This window comes from Anastrepha obliqua, chromosome 4 (assembly GCF_027943255.1).
Source record: "Anastrepha obliqua isolate idAnaObli1 chromosome 4, idAnaObli1_1.0, whole genome shotgun sequence".
NCBI classification, from domain to species: domain Eukaryota; kingdom Metazoa; phylum Arthropoda; class Insecta; order Diptera; family Tephritidae; genus Anastrepha; species Anastrepha obliqua.
The window spans coordinates 124725451-124752798 of NC_072895.1; the positions used below are offsets into that span (position 1 = coordinate 124725451).

General features: G+C 35.5%; 1 protein-coding gene across 3 annotated transcripts in view; it reads right to left on the reverse strand.

The window, feature by feature from the left end:
• Positions 1-27348, reverse strand: part of LOC129245205 (tyrosine-protein kinase-like otk) — a 56880-nt gene that overhangs the window by 16553 nt on the left and 12979 nt on the right. For 2 of the 3 annotated variants that reach the window (XM_054883238.1, XM_054883237.1), the window contains exons 2-3: positions 9836-9967; positions 9604-9765 (exon numbers count right to left, since the gene is read on the reverse strand). In XM_054883238.1, the coding sequence (XP_054739213.1) occupies positions 9604-9765; positions 9836-9959 (286 nt within the window). In that variant the 5' untranslated portion in view covers positions 9960-9967. Of the gene's footprint in view, positions 1-9603; positions 9766-9835; positions 9968-22773; positions 24353-27348 lie in introns of those variants that run through there. The other variant, XM_054883236.1, reaches the window with a different exon arrangement.

Below are 27348 nucleotides of genomic sequence, written 5' to 3' on the forward strand. Positions count from 1 at the left end.
TGCTTCAAACAATTATGGAAAGCTGGACTGATAGATTGCGTTACGTTTTATTTTTTCAGGAGAGCCAGAGGTGGACATACATACACTTCCAAATAAAAATAAATTCCTTAATCAAATTATTTATTTCGTTTGCTTTTTAAAAGTTCTCATAAGTTGTATCTTAGAAAAACACCCTGTATATATGTACACTTTGACAGAATTCACTTGCTACCTTTTCCGATCTTTATTTATGTATGTATGCTATTTTCTTTAAGCCAAGTTTATTTGCTATTCCAGTTTTTCTTATGGGATGTGTAAAGTTTCTTGGTGTGTTATGTAAATTTTACACACAATCCTCCGCTTGTTGTTGTTGTTTTTGTGATGGTGATGCACTGTTTGCCTAGATTGTTTATGTTAGAAAATCAGAAGAATCCACTACAAATGAAGTCGCATTGAACTCCAGTAGCATTTATTTAAATTTAGGGTCAAGTTTTGAGTGTAAGTTGAATCTTCCATTCCCGCCCAGCTAAGCTGAAACGTCTAATCTTGTAGGATTAAATTTGGCTTAAGAATTTGTCGCAGTTAAGTTCCACTGAAAAACTGACCCTCGGTACCTCGAGTCACGAACACTAACATAAATTTATCTTGCCCTCTACCAAGGGGTCTAAGATTTAGTTTTCTCTCTATCGAGTCAAATGCTACTGGGATAGATGGTGTAACATTCACCCTATTTCTTTAAAAACTGTTTGCCGACTTTGCATCCGTATATTACTCACTGTTTTAACATGATACTAACAACGTCCGTTTTCCCAAAATGTTGGAAACCTCAAAAATTTTGCCCATTCCTAAAGCCGGCGGTGAACTCAGACCCATCTTTCGAAGGTATTAGGATTAGCCATAAAAACTCGTATGCCTCTTTTACAATGGGCATCCCATAATGCACTAGCTCATAGCCGTAAGAAGTCTCAAGTGCTTATTATCTTCAGAAAGCCTCTCGACACTTCAACTTTTCCAAAAATCTTACTTGAAGGCATGTGCAATTACATATAGTACATATCTGCATTCGGCTAAAAATCTTGGAATCATTTTCAACCAACTCAAATTTAGTCGTAGGTAGGCTGTACCGAATGCTTTGCACATTTTAGAATACGTAACCCTCTACTCCTAATACTTTAACAAGCTTAATGCAGTGTTTAATAATATTGTTCGTTCTGTGCTCGGGATCAGGGCAAGAGATCACGTTTCTCATTTTGCTGACATTATCTACTCCATGTCCTCTTAATAATATAATAATAATAATTGGCGCGTCCACTTCTGTTAGGTGTTTGGCCGAGCTCCTCCTCCTATTTGTGGTGTGCGTCTTGATGTTGTTGCACAAAATGGAGGGACCTACAGTTTCAAGCCGACTCTGAACGGCAGATATTTTTTATGTTAACATGATTTGGTTTTTTCTTTGTAACTTAAAATATCTAAGTAAATTTTATCGCGAAAATTGTAACCTGTTTGGACTAGCACCAGTAATTATAAGGTTTCGCCTTGCTGTGTTAGGATGGAATCCTTAATAAATAACATACTTACATGTAATATGATACATAAGTAAAAATTGCTTGTTTTTAATTTATACATAATTTTTATATACTGCACCAGTTTATTTGGAAAAACATTAGGAGCGCTTTTCAGATTTTAGATATGCGTACATTGCCTTCATTACGTGGCAAAACTAGAAATTGAATTGGTGAAAATGAAGATAAGGACTTCATGACAGGATCACCAATTAGTACCATATATCTTATGAAACTTTCAAGGGGGCAGTTTTTCAGAGCTATTTTAACTGGAGTATTTTTTTCGATTGGGCGATTAAACTCAGTATAACAGTAAAGCAGGGTTAAACTTACATTGAAGAACTGGCCTCCAGAGTAGCTCTTTTTAGTATTTAATTAACGTTTAGCTCTTCAGCTGGGCTACAAATTTTTCCATGTACGATAACAGTATCAGATACATACGAGTATATTCTTCAGAGACCCAAAAGTAAATGCGTACGTCAAGTAAATACATACGTGCAATGCTTTTAAGTTTAACTCTTCTATCATTTGGGTTAACTTTTGGATGGTGAAGATACCATATCAACCCTTAAATTTTCGGAAATGTATAGTAAATGAACTAATTTATGTATGAGTTGAAGCTTACTCCAAAAACGGACACCTGGAGGTCATTGGTCACGCCCCAAATTCTTTGCATCTACTTATATACAACAAATTTCGAACCTAAAACTACCTTTATGTATGTACGTACATACACAGTATGAAAATAGAAGTTGATTGTAAACGGTGTTGTGACCCTCCAGCCATTAAAAATCCTTAAAGATTAATTGCGTCTCGATCCCACCTGGTCTTCGGCTCCTCGTTACCTTACGTTGGAGTGTTAGGGACCGACGCTGAATAAACAAATACGTTAAAGTTTATTAATCAATTGGAAGACTTCGCTGCATCGAATGCAATTTTATTTATTTTATTTTAAGCGCTGCGATAAGTTTGTTTATAATATAGTACTACGGTTTTGGTAAATGCAACGCGAAGTGAATAAGCATTGAATTTACGGTATTGTACTGCAAGCAGGTGCAAGTAAATGGAGGTGTGAAAAGATCGAAATAAATTTAACGCAAACTCAATGTACCGGGTACTCTTTGGTAAAATATGGCGGTAAGAAAGACAGCACTGCGGTAGAAGCCTAAAAGCAATGCAAGTTCCAAAAAATCTAACTGATCGATATAGTATGTTTTGCCTTGTTTGTGAACTTGTGATGTGTGTATGTATGCTGATGCGCGGTCACTTCACACTGCAAGTCCCGTCATTTCAGGGCAAGATACAGATATGTCTAATACATATGTATAAAGCTTATCAAAAAACATTTTCATTATCATATAGACATTTTATTATATTAAGTGAAGTTAAAAGATTGGAATGTTTTCCGCTAGATGTCTTTACTCTTTAGTCATATCTCCTGATGTATATGTACCTCGCATCGGGTCCTACTATACATTGTTTCCAAAACGAAGCCAGAAAAAGGGAAAATTCGCTACATTCTTCAGTACAACTACGCGCAAGGTGAAAGGTCGGCAGGCCGCCAAACAAATTTGTGCTGTTTATGGACCAATACAGGACAGTACCTAAACAGTCAAGCAGTGATTATTACCATTCCGTTGCGTTCGTCGAAAATGTCAATAAAATCTAGAAAATAGTCGAGGCAGACCGATATGTTAGCACTTATTCCATTGCACAAGTGTGGAATATTACTCAGAAAACTGTTCTGAATCTGGCGAATACCGTTGAAACCTTTTTATTTCACTTCATATACTAAAATTTATTAAAATTTTGTTCCGATATATAATATTATATATCAGTGGAGGATAGAATTGAGAAATTTCTGCTTTAAACGCTCAAAGGCTAAGTAGACTGCCTGAGCTGATACATAAATACATATGTACATAAATACGTATCCCACATACATATGAATGGATATTTTGGCCATGGATCTACTCACTTGAGGACTGGAGTTTTTACTTTACAGGTGCCCACTTAAATCATCATAATACATATGTATCCTTATACATATTATTTTCCTGGCTAAGCATTGCATTGTTCATATCGAGGGGAACAAGGCAACTGAGGGCCTTCTTCATGTATGTATGTATTTATGTGTAAGTATATACATACATATGTACGGTATGCGAAGTGAATGCATTTGGTTTACTTTTCCGCTACAGTACTGTTTGTTTTTGGAGTGTTATGTATTCTGTAAATTAATTAAAAACAAATTTAATTTACTGATTTGTTATACTAAAAATATACAATTCTTTCCACATTTTATAACTACCCTTATTTAATTTTTTACCAGAACAAGGAATTAGTATTGTTTTCTTGGATTTTTAAAATAGCTAATTATTTTACCGATGAATATCTTGCTGGCACCCAATCTACGTTTTTTATTAAACATTCATAAAAATTATAACACTTTTACACCAAGGAAGTAATGTTCACCACTTCACTACCACCCACCCCTATCCATCAAACAAAACAAACCAGTCTACAATACTCCAACCCATGTATAAATGTAAACAATAAACGTCAACAACAGAAAAGCAAAAACAACGAAGTCAATCGCCTCTAACGATGAAAGTGAAAAAGGCAATAATATTTGTCTGGCAATGAATGGCAGGCGAAGGATCCACTGAATACTGTCGTTCAGAATGAATGGGGACATTGAGACAATCGCCAACAATCACTAAAAACCGTGTTTGCAGAGTCAGTCGTTACTTGTATTTACAATTTTAATACGAGTGTTTGAATGCAACCATAAAGGGAATGTTGCTTCGTATACGTCTTGAGATTTCAATACGTCAACATCATCCACACAGGGGAAAAAGAGATTCTCTCGTCACTTACCAACGATATTTATGGGGAACTCTATATGGATTTTATGAAATATGCGCGATAATGAAAGTGAAACACGAAAATTAAGGAAAGTTTGGAAAATTGAGAACAACTGTTGTGAACATTAGAAAAACGTGAAATAGAAATACAATTATTTCAAAGTATGTATGCACATATTACTACCGGGTGCTTCAAAAAAATGTATACACACTTTGAACTTCCATAGAAAATTTATTTACCGGTCTACAAAGTTAAATTTCCGGAAAATAGAAAGCTGAAAGTCCAATGTAAATGAAACATAAATAACAAATGTTAATACTGTTCAAATTGGTGACCTGCAGCATCAATACATTTTTGAGTACGAGTCACCACAGATTCTGTACATCGTATCAAAACGTTGATGACTCATCACTTGTAGCTGTTCGAGGCCGACCTGAATGACCTTTATGCACATCACACACTGTTCCATGAACTTCGAATTTGTCTCGTATGCGTGTAATTGTTAATCTTGAAGGTGGTTCTGTATCATACTCCCTTCTCCACTGTCTTTGAACTTCATTTACATTCTCAAACTTCCAGTACCACTTAATAACCTGCTTACGTTCTTCAAAACTCAAACGTACGTCCCCCATGTTGATATTACAAATTCCAACTGATAATACAGGGTGGGGCAAACTCGATTCCCTAATGTAAACTGGCCATAATTTTTGACGTAGACGTAAATGCGGCTTAAAGTATGACATTTCAAAAAGTAGACGTCAGTAGAATTCTAACCATGTCGCAGGATACACCTGTCGAACGTTCTGAAATCGTCGAACTTTACATTAAGAATCAGAACTCAATTATTCTGACTCAACGCGCGTTTCGTGCAAAATTTCCTCGGAAAAAAGCACCTGATCCTAAGACAATTCGTGCATTATATGCTAAATTTAAATCTACTGGTATTCTCAGTAATGTGCCACGTCCAATTATACACCGCAGAGCTGATCAAACATCAATATCACCATTGCACAGGAGCTTTTACAGGAAAATCCAAATTTTTCGACTGAACGCGGTGCTCAGGCTTTGGGCATCAGTAAAAGGTCAATGCGACGTATTTTACGGATCGATTTGAAGTTGTTTCCGTACAAGATTCAAACTGTGCAACAATTGAATCCACAAGACTACCCTAGACGATTGCAATACGGCAAAACAATGGGAAATGTTTCCAAGTCGATTAGTGTCAAAAAAAGGTGATTTTGACTGGCCGCCGCGTTCACCTGACTTAACTGCTCCCGACTTTTTTCTGTGGGGATATTTGAAGGGAAAGGTTTACACTAACCAGCCGAAGACACTTACAGTTTTAAAAGAAAATATTCGACAAGAAATTGCAGCCATAGGACCAGATACATTAAAAAAAGTCATGGAAAATGCAAAAAAACGAGCTCAACTTTGCGTTAAAGAAAAAGGCAAACATTTGCGTGACATCATATTTCACACATAGTGTAATCGAATTCTATCGATTAACATTAGTTAACAAAACCGATTAAACTTAAATCTGTTGTATATTTTTCACATAATATGAAAAAAAAAAATAGGGAATGGAGTTTGCCCCTCACTGTATAACATAGAGGGACGATTATGCTGGCACCTGGCGAAGAAATATAACATTAGCCTTGTAGAGCGGGAAAACTACAATAGTTCAAAGTGTGTATACATTTTTTTGAAGCACCCGGTATATATAGCTATGTATGCATGTAATATACACATTCATATATAAAAATGAGAAAAGGGTGGCCGGATAACACCAGAAGACGGAGAAAAGTCGTAAAATGCAGCGGAGCGCTATGAAAAACATAAAAACCAAATAAAAAGGCAAATCGCTAAAAACAGCCAAACAACCCAACAACTAACGGAATAAACATTCTAACGACCCTCTGTAAAACATACAAGTATATGTACATATATACCCAGCTGCTCTTCTTCATCCACCCGCATGCATACTCGCGTACCAGTATGTATTAGTGTAAATAGCACTCACATACCTACATACATCCTACATAATGTGTCTCAACATTACAGCCGTCTATAACATTTGCACCCCGGTTCGGTTTGATGCGATGCGAGAAACAAATATTTGTAGAAAATTGCGCCGAACAACTTCCATTTCATTTTCAACGCCGGAAAAACGCATAAAATTTTACGAGCAGCAGCTGAATACAGAGGAATAACAGTGGTAAGGCAGCAGCAGCACGAATGGCGGCAATTTCGCCTACAGCAAATCACGGAATGAATTTGAACTGGTTTGGGTAAAACAAAGTGAGAGCTAAACTTTACTTCCATGTAAGGAAGGGAAGTAGAATAGAGCGAAGGTGGTGACTATGGAACACTACTTAATCTCTTGAGTTCGGGAATTCCTGGTATTTTCTGTTATTTTCCCCCATTTTTCATCTTAAATCAAATTAAAACAGTTCAAGGAAACACTTGGAAGCACCTTTAAGGACTTTTATGTATGATTTCAAATTTAATTTAATTAGAGGGAATTAAAAATAAAATTGAGCTAGAGATTTACATGCTTAGCTACATTAATAGCACAGTTCTACAAAATTATAATTTTTTCTTATATGGGAGTGGTTTCCGATGTATTTTTGTAATACAAAAGAATTGAGCTAAGTTCGTGAAACTGAACATTCTGAGGTTTTGAGAGTTTGGAGAGACTTTTGAATTTTGAAAAATTTACATCGGATTTCTAATCAATGACACCAAAAACTGGTAATTTTAATGCCCATTCTTTAACAAAAGTTATATGAATCAACGTTCCGAATTTTATTCGTAATTTATTAAATTTTCACCTGTTTTATATAGAAGAAAATGCGCAATACCATCAGCAAAACAAAATGTTAAAACCCAACGCGATTTTTGAGGCGCTTCAAAATTTCACTTAATTGCAATAAAATTTAATGAGATAGAAAACTGCTTCCTCAAAAGTTTTCTAAAAATTCTGATTAAAAAGTTGATGCATTTTGAACTGTGATCCATTGGACTTTTGTTAAAGAGTGAACTATGATTTTATTGAAAATTAGTTGAAACTAAATTCAAAAAATTAGTTTAAACAAAAGTCATAATGTGCATAATTGCAGTATGTGGCCTAATACTTACTAAAAGGAAGAAACTTCAAAAGAAATTGAGAGCGGTCGCAAAGCTAAGGAAGTGATTAAGGGGGTAGTATGGTTAATTCGGTGTAAAACAAGCATATTTTTCGAAATTTTTTTTGTCGACTCAGTTGATTTATTCAAAATTTTAAAATTACTTCATTATAAAGTCATATTTAAAGAATATTGTGTGAAATTTTCATTGATTTTTATGAAGAAATGAGTTGGTGGCAGCGAATCTTCGCGGACGTCTCATAAAAAAGTTTTATTGCGGTGTCCCTCAGAACTCATTACTGGATCAACTAAAATCAAAAAACCAAATTGATTTCATCAGCTAATAAAGTTTCGCAGGTAACAACGTCGAATTTTTTTTTTAATTTTTTAAAGCGCTTTGAAGTCAAAACACCGATTTTTCATAAAAAAAACTTGAATACTTTGTTGTTTTAAAATATGACAAAATTAAAAAAAAAAGAAACTCGACGTCATTACCTCGTGAATAAAGTAAAGAAACAAAAAAACCAAATTTGAAAAGAATCGGTGCAGTAGATATGAATCTACAGTGGACACCGACCGTAAAAAAGGCAAGTGTGAGAAAAACGCGTTTAAAGATTTTCGGCAGCGTGAAATCCGGTTGGAGAGGTAGATACTTAATCCTTTGTGTCTTTGTCAATTTTACTCTAATGCACTTCAAACTTTCACACAATAATCTTAAGATGTTATAGAATAATTTAAATAAAAAAAAAAAAAAAATGAAAAAAAAAATACCATACTACCCCCTTAAATTAAGGTGAAATCTGTACAAGTATAATATTTAGACGAATGCATGTATGTACAATTTTGCATGTGTACATTTTTATGTATTTATCTCACAAGAAATAGTTCTAGACATAAACGAGTTGTTGAAAGATGAAAGCCACAACTTGGAGGGCGGCAAGCAATGCGTAATGCACTAAAAGACAAATACTGAGTCGAATGGAAAACGAATGCTGCAGTAAATAGGGCGAAAAAGAGGCAGCTGAAACGCTGGCGTGGCGAATGCAATGAACGAGTATGTAATTCATAGATCTGCCCTTAATACGTGTTGCGTTCATACGCACATACATATGTATGTATGTACATATATAAAGTTTCCTTGATTCATAGCACATGAAATTTAATGAAGCGACAAAAGTGAATTTTCCAGCACTGTGGAAAAAAAGTTAAACCACAAACAACAAAGTGAAAAATAATGCAGTCAATTAAGCTGATGAAGGCTACAAGGCTAAAAAATAAACAAATGGGAAATCAAACATGGCTATAGTAAGCCAAAAGTATGTTCAATATATGCTGTTAGTTGCATGTAATGGCTCCGACGCTTGTTGTTTTTGTATTTTGTCTTACTGCACGTTTTAATGCATAGTTGTTGACAGCTTTTTGCCTACTCCGGCGAAATTTCGAGCTGGCGGCTTTAAATCAAAGGAAATAAATGTTTATGAGTTAATTAATGCCCAAATTATTAAGCCACTGGCCGAAGGATACGAACGCCAACAAGTCTACCTATTTAACTATTTTTCAATTTTTTTTCGAATATTTATTATTTCAGTATAGTATGTACAGCTCCATAACAAAAACCGTATGAATCCAATTTTAAAATCTTACACAAAAAATAGAAGAATTCAACCAACTTTCATCTCCAATCCAGTTTTTAATTATAATTTCTAGAAAGATTTTCGGAATGCAGTTTATAGTCCTTCAAATTTCATTGCAAGTTTAAACTGCTAAAAAATCAATTTGAATTTTTATAATTTTTTTGCCTTGACGGTGTTCTCCAAATAACAAATGGACGACAAAACTATTACTACTGTGCCGATTGACTTAATAGCTGGTAGAAGTGACCAGGTATAAAACGAAAGCAAATACAAATACCACAAATCCAAAGAAACTAATAGCTAACCGAGAACCTCATTGAGTCAGGGTCTTCAGTTTGGTGTATATTGGTTCTCATTGCAGTGATACGATTTTTACCAGAGGTCTTATTTCGTTTTGAAGTAAATTAGTTCACAATTCTAACAAATTCCACTTACAAATGATATTGAGCCTTGCCGGAGGTGATGCTTGACGTGCTCCACTTGTCGCACTCGTCGCTATACAAACGTAATCACCAATGTCAGTTTCACGTTGCGCTGCCTCAATATGAAGATTCGATTTAAATTGTCGCACACGTGTCGAATTTTCTACGGGTACATCTGAAAGCGTAAATATGAGTGTTAAATTTTTTTTTAATAAAATTTTATATTATATTATAATTGCACTTACTGTTGTGCAGCCAAGTGTAGTGGAGTTCATCGACGGATGTCGCGCGACAATTAAACACAACGGGATCGCCTTCGACGACTGTTTGACTTTGTGGCGTGGTAATGAAACGCGATGAATCTGCCATGGAAGACGCTGCAAAAAGTAAAAAAATTGACTACATAAATATTTTTCTTTTATTTACAAAAAAAAAAACAGAATAACGATGGCAACTAAAACGGTCTATTCCACTGCTAGCTTGGACTAAAAACGTATGGATACAATATTAAAAAAAGTAGATATCCTTTAATGATGTTTTCGTTTCAGGGAAGTTTTAAAACTCATTTAAAGCTCAACAACGCGCAAGCACTTGTATTTGCAGCCAGTCAACAATATGGAACAAATAATCAACCTTTCTGCTGCAATAGCAGGGGCAAGATATTTCTAACAAAAGAAACAGGAATGGCAAACCAACAAAAACAAAAGGCAAAAGCAAAAACAAAGTCACTCAACAACAAGACACAAGAATAAACCAACTCTGGTTGCAGGCAAATTGCAGAACAATGACAAGAACAACAACAACAAGAAAGAGGATAGCGTCTGCAGTCAGACAAATAGCAATGGCAGACAGACAGCCAGGCATGTGCAGCGGAAGGAGAGCAAGTGCACCGGCAGACACCACAGCAACAGACACGCTTACAAATGCATGAAATATGGAGGTATACTTATGTTTGTATGTATGTATACATATCTATGTAAACATGTGTGTATACATGTTCATATGTATGTCTACATACTCTTATGATTGCAAATGTTTGTACACGTGTGTGTGTGTGAGGAACGCATTTGCTGGAGGTCGTCGCCATCCATTAATGGTTGGAAAAACTTTGTTCCGTGGTAATGGCTAACACACACAGTCGCCGGTTGTGTGACTTTTGCTGATATTGTTTTTGTAATTGTTCCACGTTTTTACGAGGACTTTTTCACGGTTTTTCGATCCTTTCTATATTGTGTCATGAAGCCATAAAGGCAGCAGCTCAACCATTGCTACTTCCAGTGACAACTGAGGCTTCATTGTTTTTGCGATTGTCTGCACATATATATATACATACATATAAACATATATGTACATATGTATTTCCATTGTGCACTCTTTCGAGTGCATTGATGCTGTTGCGGCAATAAATATTGTAGTTCTCTGTTTATATTATTTGGCATGTCTTCCTATTGTTGTCACATTTAAGGTAATATTGTTTTTGTTTGCTTCAATTCGTATTTGCGCTGAGTGTGAAATAACATTTATTAAAAGTACAGACATATATTCATTTATTTGATTAGTGCCCCGTCACTTTTTAATTGATCAGTCTGTTAAAATTTAAAATAGCAGAGTAGTACAACATTCAATTCAAATTCTTAGCCAGAAAGACGTTCACAATGATCATCCTGTAAGATAATGCGTCGCTTGATTCAATATCCGTGAGTTATTATAAAAAATCTGGCCTTTTTCTCGAATATTCTTTCTCAAACGTTGCATATTGCCCAGATAATAATCTTTATTTACACCGACAATATCTTTGAATGGAGTTGGCTGTTTGTGCATCTATCCCGAGAAAGTATTGAAAGCTCGAAACACATTCAGCCACAAGTACTTTCAGGTAATATCCTCTTAACATCATTATTTTAGGTCACCCCACAAAAATGCCTAACACCTTAAAATTACAGCTCTGGTGGCTGACTATTATTGCAATTGCCAGCATATTGCGAATATCAATAACATCAATATCAATAACCAAATATTTAGAAGTTGTGCTCAAAATGGCACTCGCCTCGAATGCCCACTTGGAAGTGGTATGAATAAGGCGAGGGAACTTTCCTAACCTTCTTACGGTCTTTGGGAAAACAGAGGCCACACTGTTGTAAAAATAAACCAGTAGTCACCCAAGCAGCCCAAGTACAAAATTTAGTAAAATACATTTGGAGTGGTGTGCATCTAAATAGGAGGAGCAAGGAAATGGTCATCATAAAAAAGCTCATGGAAAAGCTCATCATAAAAATCATTTGCCGTTCGGAGACTTAAAACTGTAGGTCCTTCCATTTGTGAAACAACATCAAGCCGCACACCACCAATAGGAGGAGGAGCACGGCCAAACACCTAACAGAAGTGTACGCGCCAATTTTTTTTTAAGCCAGGAGCATTACGTGCAGTTTTCCGCGTAGTCGAAGGAGAAAGGCCAACAACGATAAATCGACATTTCAAGGTCTTCGTCTGTACTTCGTGAACAGTTTTATTGTTTCTTAAAGCAAATTTCCACAATTTGGAAGCGTTGTTCTGATGTTAAACAAGTCATGATGATTTTTCAAACCTTACTGAACAGAAATGTCAACTCAGTTTGGCTTTCTAAGCTGCCAAACCATAGTTATCGACATGTTCTCATGCAGCTAAATAAACACCCGATGTTTTTGTCGGATCTAAATGAGGTGGGAAGGAATACAATCACCAAGATTGGGCGAGTTTTACTGAGTGGTTTTCGAGATATAAGTATTTACCCAAAAGTGTGTATTAGACCGCCTATTTTGAAGAATATTATTTGCGACGTATTTATTTTTTTGGGCTCATTATTTCTACCAAATAACAGACTTTTTTTTTTAAAACTACCGTTATTTGATAAGTGGGCGCGGTTATTGCCCGTTTGTTCCGTTATCATCAATACCAAGCTTCATTTAAATTCATTAATTTTTGCTCGAATTATCGGACGGACAAACGAACGGATACACATCGTTAAAGCGACCACTCTCATCATTCTGAGCATTGAGGTATGTATATGGGTATGTCTGCATATATATCAATATCTATCTCGATTCTTTTAAGCTGTTACATACAACCGTTATATGAACAAAATTATATTAACCTTGGGCACAAGTGCGTGTGTATAAAAATAAGGTTAGAGCTGATAGAAACCAAATGGCGTGCTGTCCTTTGGACTGATATTTCTGCCAAAAGTTATTTATTCGCAGCTCGTACATAGCCAACGTGTCACGGTTATATGACTTTGTCACACTTCACGACGCGAGCAATCAAAAGTACAGCGCGTACGTGCCACATATGTATGTATTGTACTTACTACAACATACATATGTAACATATGTACATATGTAAAAAGGTTGAACCCCAGACGCAACAAAGCCGTTGCAAAAAAATAAAAAATCACTGAATTTTCTAAGATCGCTGAAAAAGCGACAATGACGCATACACACATATGCAAACATCCTCTGTTAGTTGGCATTAGGTACCTCATGCATAGTGAATAATCGATTTCATACTTGAAGTCACACAAACAAGCCGACAGCCGACACAGAGGCTAAACCTCACTCCACTTCATTCTATATTATAAACAATATATGTACTATATACATACATATGCATGCTTGTGCGAGTATGTATTTAAGCAGTTTATAAAGAGAACCTACACCATTAATAGCGGCATTATCCTCAAAACTACGAGAAATTCATCAGAATTGCCCAATCAGATGGTAAATCGGCAAGGGGGTTCATGTTGAAAATGAGCTTAGCCTATGACAGAGGGTTTTCTGTGTATTTGTGCGATAAAAATTCATGCATTCGTATATCTGCGAGATCACTACAGATATGGCAAATAATTTCGCAACAACGAAGAAAAGCTAAAGCGTGAACGCGGAGAGGAATGTACAGTCACTCACATTCAAAGTCGGGCAGATGCATACGAAAACTTCTAGTCATAATATCTATGTTTTGATGAAAGAAAACACTTTCTACCTTTTTCTGTTTTTTCACAAAAAGTGTTTTATTTAACAGCAACAAAAAAAATATATTCCAAAGTCTCTTATAAAATACACACGAAGGCTTAACTTAAATAAGGTCTCAGTCTCACATTCAAAGTCGGACACGACATAAAAAATCGAAAAAATTTGTGCACAACGCAAAATTAATACTTCGTTGCTCCACCTTTTTGCGTTTCAACAGCTTGTAGCCGGCTTGGCATCGATTCCACTAACTTTTTGCAAACATCAGGGCTTATTTTATTCCATTCTTCCTGCAGAGCAATTTTCAAGAGTTGAATTGATGTACACTGCCTTTCCTGCATCCGGCGACCTAATTCATCCCACAAATGCTCAATGGCATTGAGGTCGGGACTTTGTGCAGGGGTTTTTATTACCTTTGGACAGTTATATAACAACCAGCTCTTGACGTCATATGCGGAATGTTTGGGATCGTTGTCCTGCTAGAATTGAAAACTACTTTTGATGCCTAGTTTTCTCACGCTTTCTTTCAAATTTTGTTTCAAAATTGTTAAAAAAATGTGTTTATTCATTATTCCATCAACGAAATGCAATTTTCCAACTCCTGACGCTGCCACGCATCCCCAAACCATTACAGATCCACCACCGTGTTTAACCGTTTTTCTTTAATTCTTGCCTTCCAGCTCCTTGTTGGGTATCCGCCACACTTTACCCCTTCCATCACATCCAAATAAATTAAATTTACTTTCGTTAGTAAATAATACCTAAAGAATGAATATTAAAACCACTTACAGTGCTCCAAAAATCGAAATCCTTAGCCATAAATTGGCGAGCAAAAACAAGCCGGTCATTCTGGTTTTTCTTGCTTATTAGGGGCTTCTTCCGCGCAACTCGGCCATGAAAATCATTTTTTCGAAGAAGTCTTCTTATTGTTTCGGGATTTACCTCCACCCCACAAGCTTCTTTAACCATCGCAGTTAATTTTGGAGCAGAAATGAATGGATTTTTCTTCACTTCCCTTAGCACCATGCTCTCATCTTTGGAGGAAAGCTTCTTTGGACGGGTTCCACGATGCTTATTTGCAATGAAACCATTTTCATTGTATCTAGCAATAATATCGTGCACTGTTGACTTGCTTTTTTTTATCAATTTCGATATTGCTCGCTTAGATTTTCAGTCTAAGTGCAGTTGAATTACTATTTTGCGTTCCTCAAATGTAGACTGTTTAACATTACGCGGCATTTTGCAAAATACTTTTATAAACTCACCCAATGATTGACAAGGCAAGAATGAACAATAACTTTTAATACAAATATAGAAAATTTAGAAATAACGGTATGCATATTTGCAAAACATGGTTTGCCCGACTTTAAATGTAAGGCAGAGAAGTGGCCTTTTTCAGTTTTTTATACATTAACATTTTATAAAGCAACTTGGAATATATATTTTTTGTTGTTTTTAAATAAAACAATTTTTGTGAAAAAACAGAATAAGGTAGAAAGTGTTTTCTTTCATCAAAACATAGATATTACGACTAGAAGTTTTCGTATGCATCTGCCCGACTTTGAATGTGAGTGACTGTACATATTGTTTGAGTCGAAAGCGGACAATTTTTAAAAAGCAAAAATGGATAAGGAAAACACATTATGTGGGCGGTGGTAATGGGCGTGGTAAGTTGAAATTACCACCAAAAAGCGTATGGGTGAATGTAGGCGTAAATATTCAATGCGATCGCTGCGAAAATTGCAACTTAAGTGACCAACACTTCAGACCCTAATGGGTGCTTGTGGTCATGTTGTTGAAGTTTTTGCGGCAACGAGTTCTTAGCAAAACAACACAAATAGTCCAACAAAACTGCCGCAGGCACCCCATAATTAGGCTAAACTGAAGCGGCGGCCAATTGGCGCACGGACGGACAAACTTGTGGATGAATGTACTTGTAGAGAGGACCGAAGGAGTCACAAGGCAATTGTTGCTGCAGTGGCGTAGCGTTGCGCATTTAATTTGACGTGCACAAACAGACGCATAACGCCGACAAATCGACGGCACCAGCACACACACATGCAAGAGTGATTGCGATTAAAGCTATTCGTTCCTTGAATGGTTGCTGATGTCGGACGATGAATTTGCTGAGTGCGCTTTAGTGCCATGAATGCCGATGGAGCTGGAACTGCTTCGCTGTCATAAAACGTATTTTTTATTCGTTGTCGCAGTTTTTGCGGCAACACAAAGTGAGTTTGTGTGCTGCCTTACAATTTTATGACCCCCCTTTTTATTGGCATTCTCCCTTGTTTTATTTTATTTTCACAATCAACTGCAAAGACGTACCTGCTGTAGGATTGAGAAGTTGCTTTATGCTACATATACCATAAACTTGAAATTTATGATGCAACCGAAAGAGATCAGTTCGCATCAATTTCTCGTTGAAAGTATATCCGTACGCCCATGAAGATTTGACTGCTTGGGTTTGTATCAGTATCGGTGGATGGTGGCGTCTGCATTTGCCTACATCTGATTGTTGAAACTGCAACTACATTAATGACAATCAGCACTGTTGTCCTTTGAGTTAATGTTGATTTTGTTGCCACCGCTTCGGCTGCTGAAAGCATTTTATTGTTCATCAAGATTCGCCGGAGTGATAGTGGCATCGCAAGCGGAGACGAAGCAATTGAATTCTCTCCATGATGGAAACATTTGTCGGGGGAAATAAGCAGATCAAAAATTGCAATAATAAATTCGAACACATTGCCTATTAAGCGTTTTGTTACCAGCAGCATACACATGCACATTATGTCTATGCATGTAGGTAGTTTGGACATGTTTTCATTTTCATTTCCATTTGGAGAAGCAGCCAGACAGATTAGCTCATAATGGTTACAGGTTTTTCATTTAATTTAATTCTGCTGAACTTTTAAAATTCATCTTCCTCTAGTTTTATTTTGTAATGAAAAAATGCATTCTATTGCGTTTTATGGGAAATCGTTAAAACCAGTGAATAACTATCACCAAATTTGATAGAGGCAACCTAATTTATACTTCAATTAACGCAAAAGCAAGCGGAAGCAGTTTTCTCTCTCTGAACAGATTTAATGGCATAATATATATTATTATGCAAGAGCAGCCCGAATTGGTGAAAAATGGAGTCCTGCGATTGACATAGAAGGTTTTTAGTCTGGATAATAACTACTCTGACCGCAGTCGCTCCTAAGCAGGAAATACAAACTAATTTCATATTGAGCATTTTCTGCTACTAAATGCTGAATACTGAACACTTTGTTTCTAGAGAAGAATTGAAACGCTTCCCACAAATTGGGGGAGTATACCACGCACTACTTCCTCGCTGAGAAACATTTTATTAGAGGTGGCTGAAGTTGAAAAATGCTTCAGGTAGCTAATATTTGTAGATCTCAAGGTAAAATATAGACAAAACTCTAAAAATTACAAACATTTCTGTAACATTTTTATTTAAATGACAATTGTTATGTGGAAGCGGCTTTGTCAATATGTATTTGTTACATATTATATTTTCAAGTGTGCTTTACTTTACATTTGGCCATGTCAAATCTTGAAAGAAGTCCGAAAAGCCATTAAATAATTTTTTTATTTTTTTGTGTAAACAGTGACGATGCAACATTGGGAGGTAGTGTGCATCGTAACTCGCAACAGAATCATCTGAAACAAAAAAATCAAAAATGCAAAAAAATCAAAATGCATCCGTTAAAGTAAAAGTTTATCGAGCTATCCATGGGAAGACTTATTTTAGATGTTTCAAGTTTTCGTAACACTTGGATAACAAAAAACCGATTTATTTATTTATTTTCACTTAAAAAATCGGCTAATTTATTATTGCAAAATTAAGACTGTATTTATTTTAGAGTATTTATATAAAGTATTTTAGCGTATGGTATGGACTGCTGTAGCCGAATGGGTTGGTGCGTGAAACATCAAATGGTAAAAAAAGTTTGTCAAATAGCGATCGCCCCTCGGGAGGCAATGGCGAATCTCCGAGGAGTGTACTTTTGCAATGAAAAAGCTCTTCATACAAAAAAAAAAAACATCTGCCGTTTGGATACGGCTTAAAACTGCAGATCCCTCCATTTGTGGAACAACATCAGAAACAACAGTTAAACACCCAAAAAGGGTGTAGGTGCAAATTATATACAGATTAGTATTCAAAAAACCAAAAAGCTACCAAGTATGCCTAGTGAATTTTGTGAAAATGTACGTGCGACATTTTTAAGCGATTGATCTAATAGATTTTGAGTTACGGCGTGCACGGACTTCAAAAATAACAAGTTTCAGAAAAATGCTTTCATGTCGGGCAGTTATAGAAACCCGGCTTTGAGCAACGGAGGTTCAAATACTCATAACTTCGTGAATTTTGCTCCGAACATTAAAAACAATAATCTTGAGATATCATACATTTATGTAAAAAAAAGTCGAAATACTTTAACGTCTCTTAAGTGTCGCTGCATAACTGCACAGCATAATCTGAATTAAAAATCCCTTTGGAGCGTATTAAATACTATAAAAACGATCCAAACTACCCCTAAATTCGTTAGAAAGGCCTTTTGATATTAAGACCTCTCTATTCAACGAAAAAACCGCTTCGAATAAGCCCCTTATCTTGCAAGTACTACAGGCGAAGGAGATTTCATCGAATTAAGATACTAAATATAGATTGGTAGAGTTGTGATGGTTCGCCTCATTGTTCATTACAAAATTAAATGCACCTTCCAAAAACGATTACACGCGCTCCATTGAACTGGATTGAAATTAGCTTAGGCTCAAGGATATGATAGCGATTACGTTTGAGTTAAGGAAATGCCTTTCAGAGCTATTGAGGAAGATTAGATATGTCTGCAGCATCTATGCACATTTCAAAAATGTATGTATATTTATGAACAAGGTGTGTGGTTTAAGAAATCTTCAAGCGGTCTAAAATATACTTACGACTATACGGATACGAAAGCTGTTGAGCAGTCACTTACACTACGGCGGTAATAAGTTTTAAGTGGCCATTGACAGTCTTTGACAAATAGAAACATCTTCAGCATGCAGCGCAAAGAGAGATTAAAGAACGACAAAGAAGAGTACATGTATGAAATATGAATATGTATAAGTGCATACCTATAAAGAACCAACTATGAAAATAATGCAGACAATAAGAATAATTCGTTCAACCTCAAAACAAGAGAACAAAAGCCAAATCAGTAGCCATGGAAATGATTACGTTAAACTATCAGTAATGCAGCAGCACAGGAATAATACCTTAGGCGAAGCGAAGCGTAGACGAGCAAAGGAATGCAGATCTTCGACAAACCATGGCACACTAAACAATTTCAGACGTAGCTGCAAGTATTAATGGTACGGCACAAAAGACAACAAGTAAAGTTGTTTATGCTACCCACTTACAGAGCATATGTGCATATGTATGCATGCATGTTTGTTAAACCGAAAGGTAACACGATAAGGTTGCGCTCCGAACTAATGCTATTAGAGTTTCTTTTTCCTGTAGGTGGCTTTAGTTCCTGGTGGCATTAGTGGCCATCTATGAATGTATGTTCATGCGGGTGTGCATATATACAAGAACACACCACTGCTCATAAGCAAATACAAAGCCACGAAGTATATTTAACGTGCAGTTGAATTTATACTCGTATTAATATCTACAATGAGAAATGGTACGAAGTAATTACCACATCTTAGAAGGTGGCAGTAGCACAGAATGCAACGTGCAACATGCACTGGTACCTATTTAGTTGCACTTACTTGCATATAGTACATAGTGCTAGTACTAAAATAAGTGGCAGACCCGCAGCTAGGAAACATGGCAGCTTTAAGACATTGAGGGCAAAGCGGACACTTTTGTACGACATGGCCCTGTACGTCGAAACTGGAATCGATAAATTATCATGGCGCTAAGAAAGTTATACCAATTTTTTGCAAATAACAATATGCTCGCACGGTAAGGTCTAATGTGAAACAGCCCCTCTCGACGTGACGCTCAATGTGTTAAGACGTGCTTTTCTCCCAATTTATGTCAAGCGTCTTGGTTTTTCTACAAGCTTTATGCCGACTTAATTTTATTTTATTGATATTTTTTATTGCAGACCGACACATACCTATATAATAATATATAAAAATATATAATTCTGACTCTTCATATCTAAAGTTCTCGTAATAAGCGAACCCACAACCATTGGAAATGTAGCTGACATGCCATATTCAAGGGTACGCAACATACATAAGACGTACTTACAATACATACTATGTATACACATATACATTCATATGGTACTCAAATTCGTAGTCAACGTACATAGCAATAAAGTCAAATAAAAAATATTGTTAATATGCTCAACATACAAATTTAGTTAATTAAAAAAACTTTAAAAACTAATTTTATCTATTACCCTAGAAAATAATCCAACTGGAACGCTGATATGCGTACGTTTACCTACATGGAAATGCATGAGATCTGCAGACTATTTCCAATGACTTTTAGAATAAACGGGTTTGTCCGTGTGCTTTCAATGCGAGTATAAAATTAAAAGTTCCTGTATTCGAAGGAAGACATGTAGAATGATACGCCACAGGAATGAAGAAAAGGTATTAAATTCAACACATTATGGTTGTGTGAACTATGTCTACTAATAGTAAAGCGTATATCCTGAACACAAAAAACAATATAAGACTAAATAAAGAATATTATCTTTGCAATATGTGGCCTTTGGGAGAGAAAATTCGTCGAAAATGCCAGATTTGCCGAAAAAACTCATGGATTTTGCACCACTCGCAAAGTTTTTATTGTGAACGAATTTCTGGCTAATAACACAACAAATATCAATGCACAACCACCGACGTTCATACATTTTTCACTTCGAAGGTCCCGTTTTTCGCAGATAAAGTGTCTTTAAAAAAATATGCTTCCAGATGTTGTTTTAAAATAAAAATGTGATTCATTCAGGTTTCACTATTTTTATTCAAAATACGGCTCTTAACAATTATATGTGGACATTAAAATGCCCACCATAAGAACGTCTGCAAGTAAAATCTGCCAAACAGTCAATTCATGAATGCCTAATTGTTGAGAACGTCGACAGAACGATGTTAATCAATACTTTGCGCTGCAGCAGCAATGTTTTCAACAGAATCAGTTTCTCGAAAGTTTTTCACCAACCTTTGAATTATCGACTCATTCGGACAATTATTTCCACAAAAAAAAAAACGAATTTTGCGTTCCACCAATTTTAAAGGTCCACCATTGTCATAATAAATTTTAATAACTTTAACTCGTTGTTCTATCGTGTAATTGCACATCGTTTACATGACAAATATCAAAGATGGCATAAGAAAAGTACCGTCTTGTAAATATTTACCACTGATATCTAGGCGTCACTTTTGAAATACCCTTTAGAAGACAAAAAAATGGGATTTGCGATGAGAACTGAAGTCGATTTCGAAAAATGCGATTGACATATGTTTTGATGATTGGATTATACGTTGGCTTAATTTTACTCCATCGGAATGAGCCTATTTTGAAGGTGATACAATCAATTTTAAAAAGTAACAATCCTTTTTATTTTTACCGATTTCCGGTACTTTTTGACAAAATGTATCTTACAGCTAATGTTTTTGAGTCATTTGTGAATTCACTAACTCAGAAAAAGATGGAAGAGGAAAAGTGAAATCGCCTTAAGGTTTTAGAAATACATATTTTCAGATATCATAACTTCTATGTGGAAAAATATTATTCCGATGTCCATTTTTACCAATCAATTTTAAATTTATGAGACTATTAAAATTTAAAAGTGTAAAGTATATTTCAATACGAAAATTGTACAACTTTAAATTTGAACAGCCTGATTAATTTCAAAATGAAACCGGGAATGATATGTTTAAAATTGTAAGATATTCCAGAGCCGACCGCGACTAAGTTCACCAATGCTGGTGTAAATCGGAGATACAAGAGGAGATAGCGGATGTTTTCAAAGTGGTTATTACTTAAATTTTATGAAAAAGACCACAATGTACAGTTTTACATGACTCATCTTATACGATGGTCATCTCGTCTGACCAAATACACCCTTAATTTGTAAATTGAACTTGCTTCTGAATATACCCATGAATATACATACAATACCAAATTTATTAAAAATATATTATTTTTCTTCAAACGTCGCGATGTACTTACTTCAATTACATATAAACCAGCCGTTTCCCTGGCAGTCACTTCTACGTTACCGGAATACGATGAATTTAAATCCGACCAAGGGTCGCATTCTTCAAAATATATTGTTACAACAACAACCAGTAGGGAATTAAAATTTATATATCATTTTCTTAATATCGCATCTTTCATTTTATTTTTATCTGTCAATTAATCCGTTGTTTACAAGACATTTGAAGTTAATGTGCAAAAGTAATTTCATGAATACATTATATGGAAGAAAATGCATAAGACTCTTAGCGAAAGCGATGCGAACACTTGCATTTATTGCACTGAAATTTAACGAGCTGTAAAACTGCATACCCAGAATATTTCTAAAAGTTCTGATTAAGGAATTTTAAATTTTGATAAAAATCTAATTTTTTTTTTAGTTTTAAAGTGTGAATCTTAAGATTGATATCATTGGCCGAACTATATTTTTATAAAAAAAAAAAAACAACGAAAAATATTTAACTTAAAAATCATTGTGAATATTGTCAAAATAATCATTGTACGCAGACTCCTGCTGCTGAGCGTACATACCTATGTATACATACATATAAATAGCTGCTGCTGTATACATACATATAAATAGTAAACAACTTTCAAATTGTGCCACTATAATGTTTCGCTATTTATCGTAACCCAGGTATCAAAATAATAGAAAAGTTGTTTTCTAACTCCTTGGTAAAGTTTCTTATAAAAATCATCTTGGGTTAAGCGTAAAAATTGAAACCTCTTTCAATAGTACGACAGCATCAATACGTACTATACAGATTGTAGTACCGACTTGGTTTAAACACTCCACATTATTACTGTTACTTATTACTCATTGCAAAAACATAAGTTAAAGACAAACAGGATCTAGCACAACTTTTTTTGTTTTAGGTAGTCGCCCGGCGAATATCGCGAATATTCCCTATATTAAAATATTTAAATTTCCGAAGTTTCATTTTTTTTCAATAATCCTTACCTATCAGTTGGAGCACACAAACAACAGCGGCGAATAACCAATTTACAATGCAGCAATAATCCATTTCGTTTTTAGGTAATTCTTATTAAATGCAGAATAAGCCTTTCAGCTCTTATCTTCGCTAATGCTTAATGATGATTGCGAGATGGTAATGGCAACATTGGCTGCTCAAATATACTGCGGAAATCGCGTACGATGCAAAGACGGTGGTTTTAATAGTTTTTCACAGAAATTTTACACTTCGCCACCGCGCTACTACGAATGGAATGTGGGCAAACAAATGCACATACATACATGCATACGCATGAGGGGCCACGGCTGAGTAATGGATAAAAAATGCCCACCACACACTCTTCAATTCAAAATGTTCACTTCACTTTGCACATAAGCAAATATTTATTGTTTACCGACTAATATTTGTTATTCCTTAAGTCTCATGTAGGTATGCACATACATACATACACCTATGTTTTGCACTTTTCGGTTGAGTCTACGGCGAGACCGGGCAGACCGATTCGATGGCGGCCGTAAGTTTATTTAATGCCTGTATTCGAAGTTGTTGATTTAGTTGTTAGTTTCGGTTTTTTCGGCGTTGCACTTTTTAACAAGGCATCTTTTTTGTTTTTGTGTCCATGTGTATGCACTACGTACATACGAACGAGGCCTTATGCACTTGTTATTGCCTCAACTTAATTGTAATTTACTCAATGCAGGCCGATGAGTGAAACCGAGTTCGGCATTAAATGCATTCGATAGTTGTGTAATTAATAAAGAGTTGTGGTTGATTCAGCAATTATAAACACATATGCACATATGTACATACCTATGTATGTATTTTCGTAATCTTTTTATGGTTCTTGTTTTTATTATTTATCTTTGATATCGACGCACGGAATGACAAATGGCAGCATTTACAATGATAGCGAGGTGAATGGTGACGGCTGCGGCTCTACGACAAATGTATGATAAAAGGCGGCGTGCGGCTCGATTGATGGCACTAAAGTTTGTGTATGAGTAGAGTCATGCCACCAACAATCAGACAAACCGGCATGGCCAAGATACGCGACGCAACAATCGTATTACTAGATACTGATACGCCGAAAACTAATGGAGGTGTGTGTTGGTGTGCATTACACAAATGCAACTGCCGACATCGACTTTGTTGCGGTTGCCGGTAATTGTGCATAAGTGCATACGCTCTTTTATGCGTACATACTAGTGCGTACGTTTGTAAACGCCTAAATGTATCATGAAGAAACGCGCGGGGTGTTCAATGAACAACTACTGTGACTGCGTCAAATCGACGTGAGACAGTTCAATTACCTTTGTGTGACTTAATTAAAAATGTTTGCTCAAATAAGATGTATGGTAAATACTTAAATACACACCCAATAATTTACAATGCAAGAAGTGTTTTATTTTTCGCACAAATCTTTAATTTTGTATTCAACCAATTTGTTTTTTTTTTTCTTTGCATTCGTATTAGCTTTTCCTCAATATGAATCAAATGAACACTTCCCCCTCTTAATTTAATTGTTTCACAAACACGCGCGTATTCTTGAACAACTTAACCGTACTCATTCAACGTTCGACAAGAACTGAAGTTGAAGAACAGGAACAGGAACGACCAACCAGCCAACCCGCCACCCAGTTACCACTCAGCATATATCCCATTGGAGTAGACCTGGCGAAAGCCGGTTTCCTATGTAGCTCTCCCATTTTCTCTATACATGTAAGGCAACGTTAAATGAATGAGAGAACAAAACAAACGCGAGGAAAACATATCAACACACACATGCACGCCTGTAAATAATCATACAAGTTCTCTACATAGAGACATTGCTGGTATATATTTAAAATAAAAACTGTTCCCGCCACTGTCGAGTGAATCACATAGTAATAGAGAAATGGATAATGGGGGTTATGTTATGGTTTCTGGCACGGGCTCCATACACCGTGAATAAAATTCTTGATGACTTACTGATTTGCCTTTTAATTTAACATTTTTATGCGCGGAACAAACTAATTTTATTCAGAAATTTACGATTGTTCAGATGAGAGAAATGAAACCTCTTACTAAATATGAAAGTGATATGGCTTTGTGCGTGATTACCATTCGGTAGGAATGAAAAATCAAATGATGGAAAAGGTCCAAAGAAAAATATATAATATAATATTTTCAAGAGGCAAGCTTTCGTATTTTGGCGAACCTGCAGCCCATGACCAAACCTCAATATTTCTACCAGCTTTGGCTATTGTTCTCTTGCTTGTTGGAATCTTCATTATTGGTTTTCTGTACATATAAAAGTATACATAGCTTGTAGCTTAATTAATACAAATTTCAAACTAAACACAAAAATTAGAAGATTCCATAAAATTTCCATTACAGTTCCACGACTTTTAATACGAATTTCTAATAAAATTCTTCATTTTAGCTATAATAGGCAAGCTTGAAGTTGCTAAAAAATATGGTTGTTTTTTATAATTACTTTAGAGCTAAAAAATTATAAAAAATTAACGGAACTCAATCCCTTAGCACATCCGTCTGATTTTCGATATTACAACTTGTGTATCTTAATAGGTTTTACTTTATGGCCCATACATTCTGGCTTATCATACCTAGAAAAATGTAATATTTTATTGAAGTTTTATTAAAATGGTTACTCAAGCTACTATAAGTGAAATATTTTTAATATATTGAGAAAAGCAAGCAATTTAGTGTCTTGCAGAAAAAAGTGCCAGGTCAATTTAGGTTGTTTACCAAAAATACACAGAAATATGTAAACATAAAGGTAGTGATGCCAAACGAAAGAGTCAAATAACAATTATGTAGAAGAAGACAAGTTTCGCATTATTTTCAATAGGTTTAACGAGTTCCATCTGGAGTATTTTCATGTTACTTAATTTTCTCTCCAGTAAATGTATTAAATTACTCTCAGCAGAAGAAGGGCGAAGGGATTTTGGAATCTTATTTTTTTTATAAAGGATTGATAATAATCACAATAAAACCAACGAGGGTGTCAGCGCGAATTATATATCCATATATATCTAATAAATGATCTGCCTCTAATCTATAGTAATATGAGCTCATAACGAGACAATTAGCTAAAAAAATTAAAAATTTGGCAAGGAAATTATTAGAAAATTTTAGTATGAAGTCATACATATGTATGTACGTATTCATATTTAAAACAACGCCTTAAATTAATGGAAACTGCATGCCAGCAGTCATAAGTAATTATATACAACGAATGTCTGTACGTAAGTATTGTTGTTCGTAAACAAGTTCAAAGTAAAATTCTCCATTGACATACGATGCAGAGTATTAAAGAGTTGCTGCTTATTTTCCGATTCCTCGTACACACAAACGAAATCAAATGAAGACGTCACACCTTGATCTTAGCGATCGCTTTGAACTACCAGCCTTTAAAAGCATAGCAAAAAAATGTGTTTACTTTCAAACATAAACTGCAGCCCACACCCCCTTCGACACCTATCGGCATTCAAGAGTACATACATACATATGTACATACGCGTACATAGTAGTAAAGTATGTGAATGTGGATATTGTCGTATCACAAGTGCTAAACTTTTTAATGCCTTATTAATGCGGCTACAAAAAGTAATGAAATCAACCGCCTCCAGTTTGATCGTATTTTTATTGCTGTTTTTTAAAAGAGCGCCTTTGCTTGCCTGCAGCATCTACTACTCCGCAACGATATTTTAAACACAAAATTCTTTGTGGCGTTTTTTATTGGAAATTTCGCCTTTTTTGTTAGCAGCATACATACATACGTACCACACTACCAACCATTTGAGCGATCTACACGAATTTTACAAGCTCGCGCCGTCAACTTGTTTACTCGGAGCACTCGATGCTGTTAAAGCAATGCTTCCGTTGTTCTTCCGCAGCTGCTGATGATGTCGAGCAGTTCTTTTGATGTTATGCAGCAATGCAACTCACATTTTATTTTTATTTGTGTGTTTATTACTTTCTTTTATGGCAGCTGCCGAAGAATGAAATTAGCGTAACACAGAGGCCGTCAAATTCGAGAACGATCCTCGACGCTTCCAATCAGCCTTCGAAATGTTGCTGAAAGTTTGGCAGTGGAAGAAAATTCAAAATTTAACTTTTATTTTGTTTAGTCTAGAGGTATGGAATAATTATGTACATATATGTACATAAGAAAACGCTAAAAAGTTCAACTCCTTAACCTACGATTTAGATTCGAAGATGTTGGGCCGAAATCGTATACAATCTCGCGCAGTTTTTTTAAATCATCTAGTTTAATCCACACCATGGCACATGTAATATTCACTTCTGGCCCGATCACCGTATGCGGGATATGCCTGTAATATTTACGTTTGACCCAATCATCGTACGCGGGCTATGCCCGTTAACGAACTAAAAATATTTAATAAAGGAGGTCTACATACATATGTAATTGATTAGACCTGGCTGGATCTTCTGTTCTTGATTATTTAATATTTTGCACTTATTTACTTTTGAATTTTATTTTAACATTTTGTAAATGCATATTTACATTTTTAAATTCCTGCGCTTGAGAGGCTTAT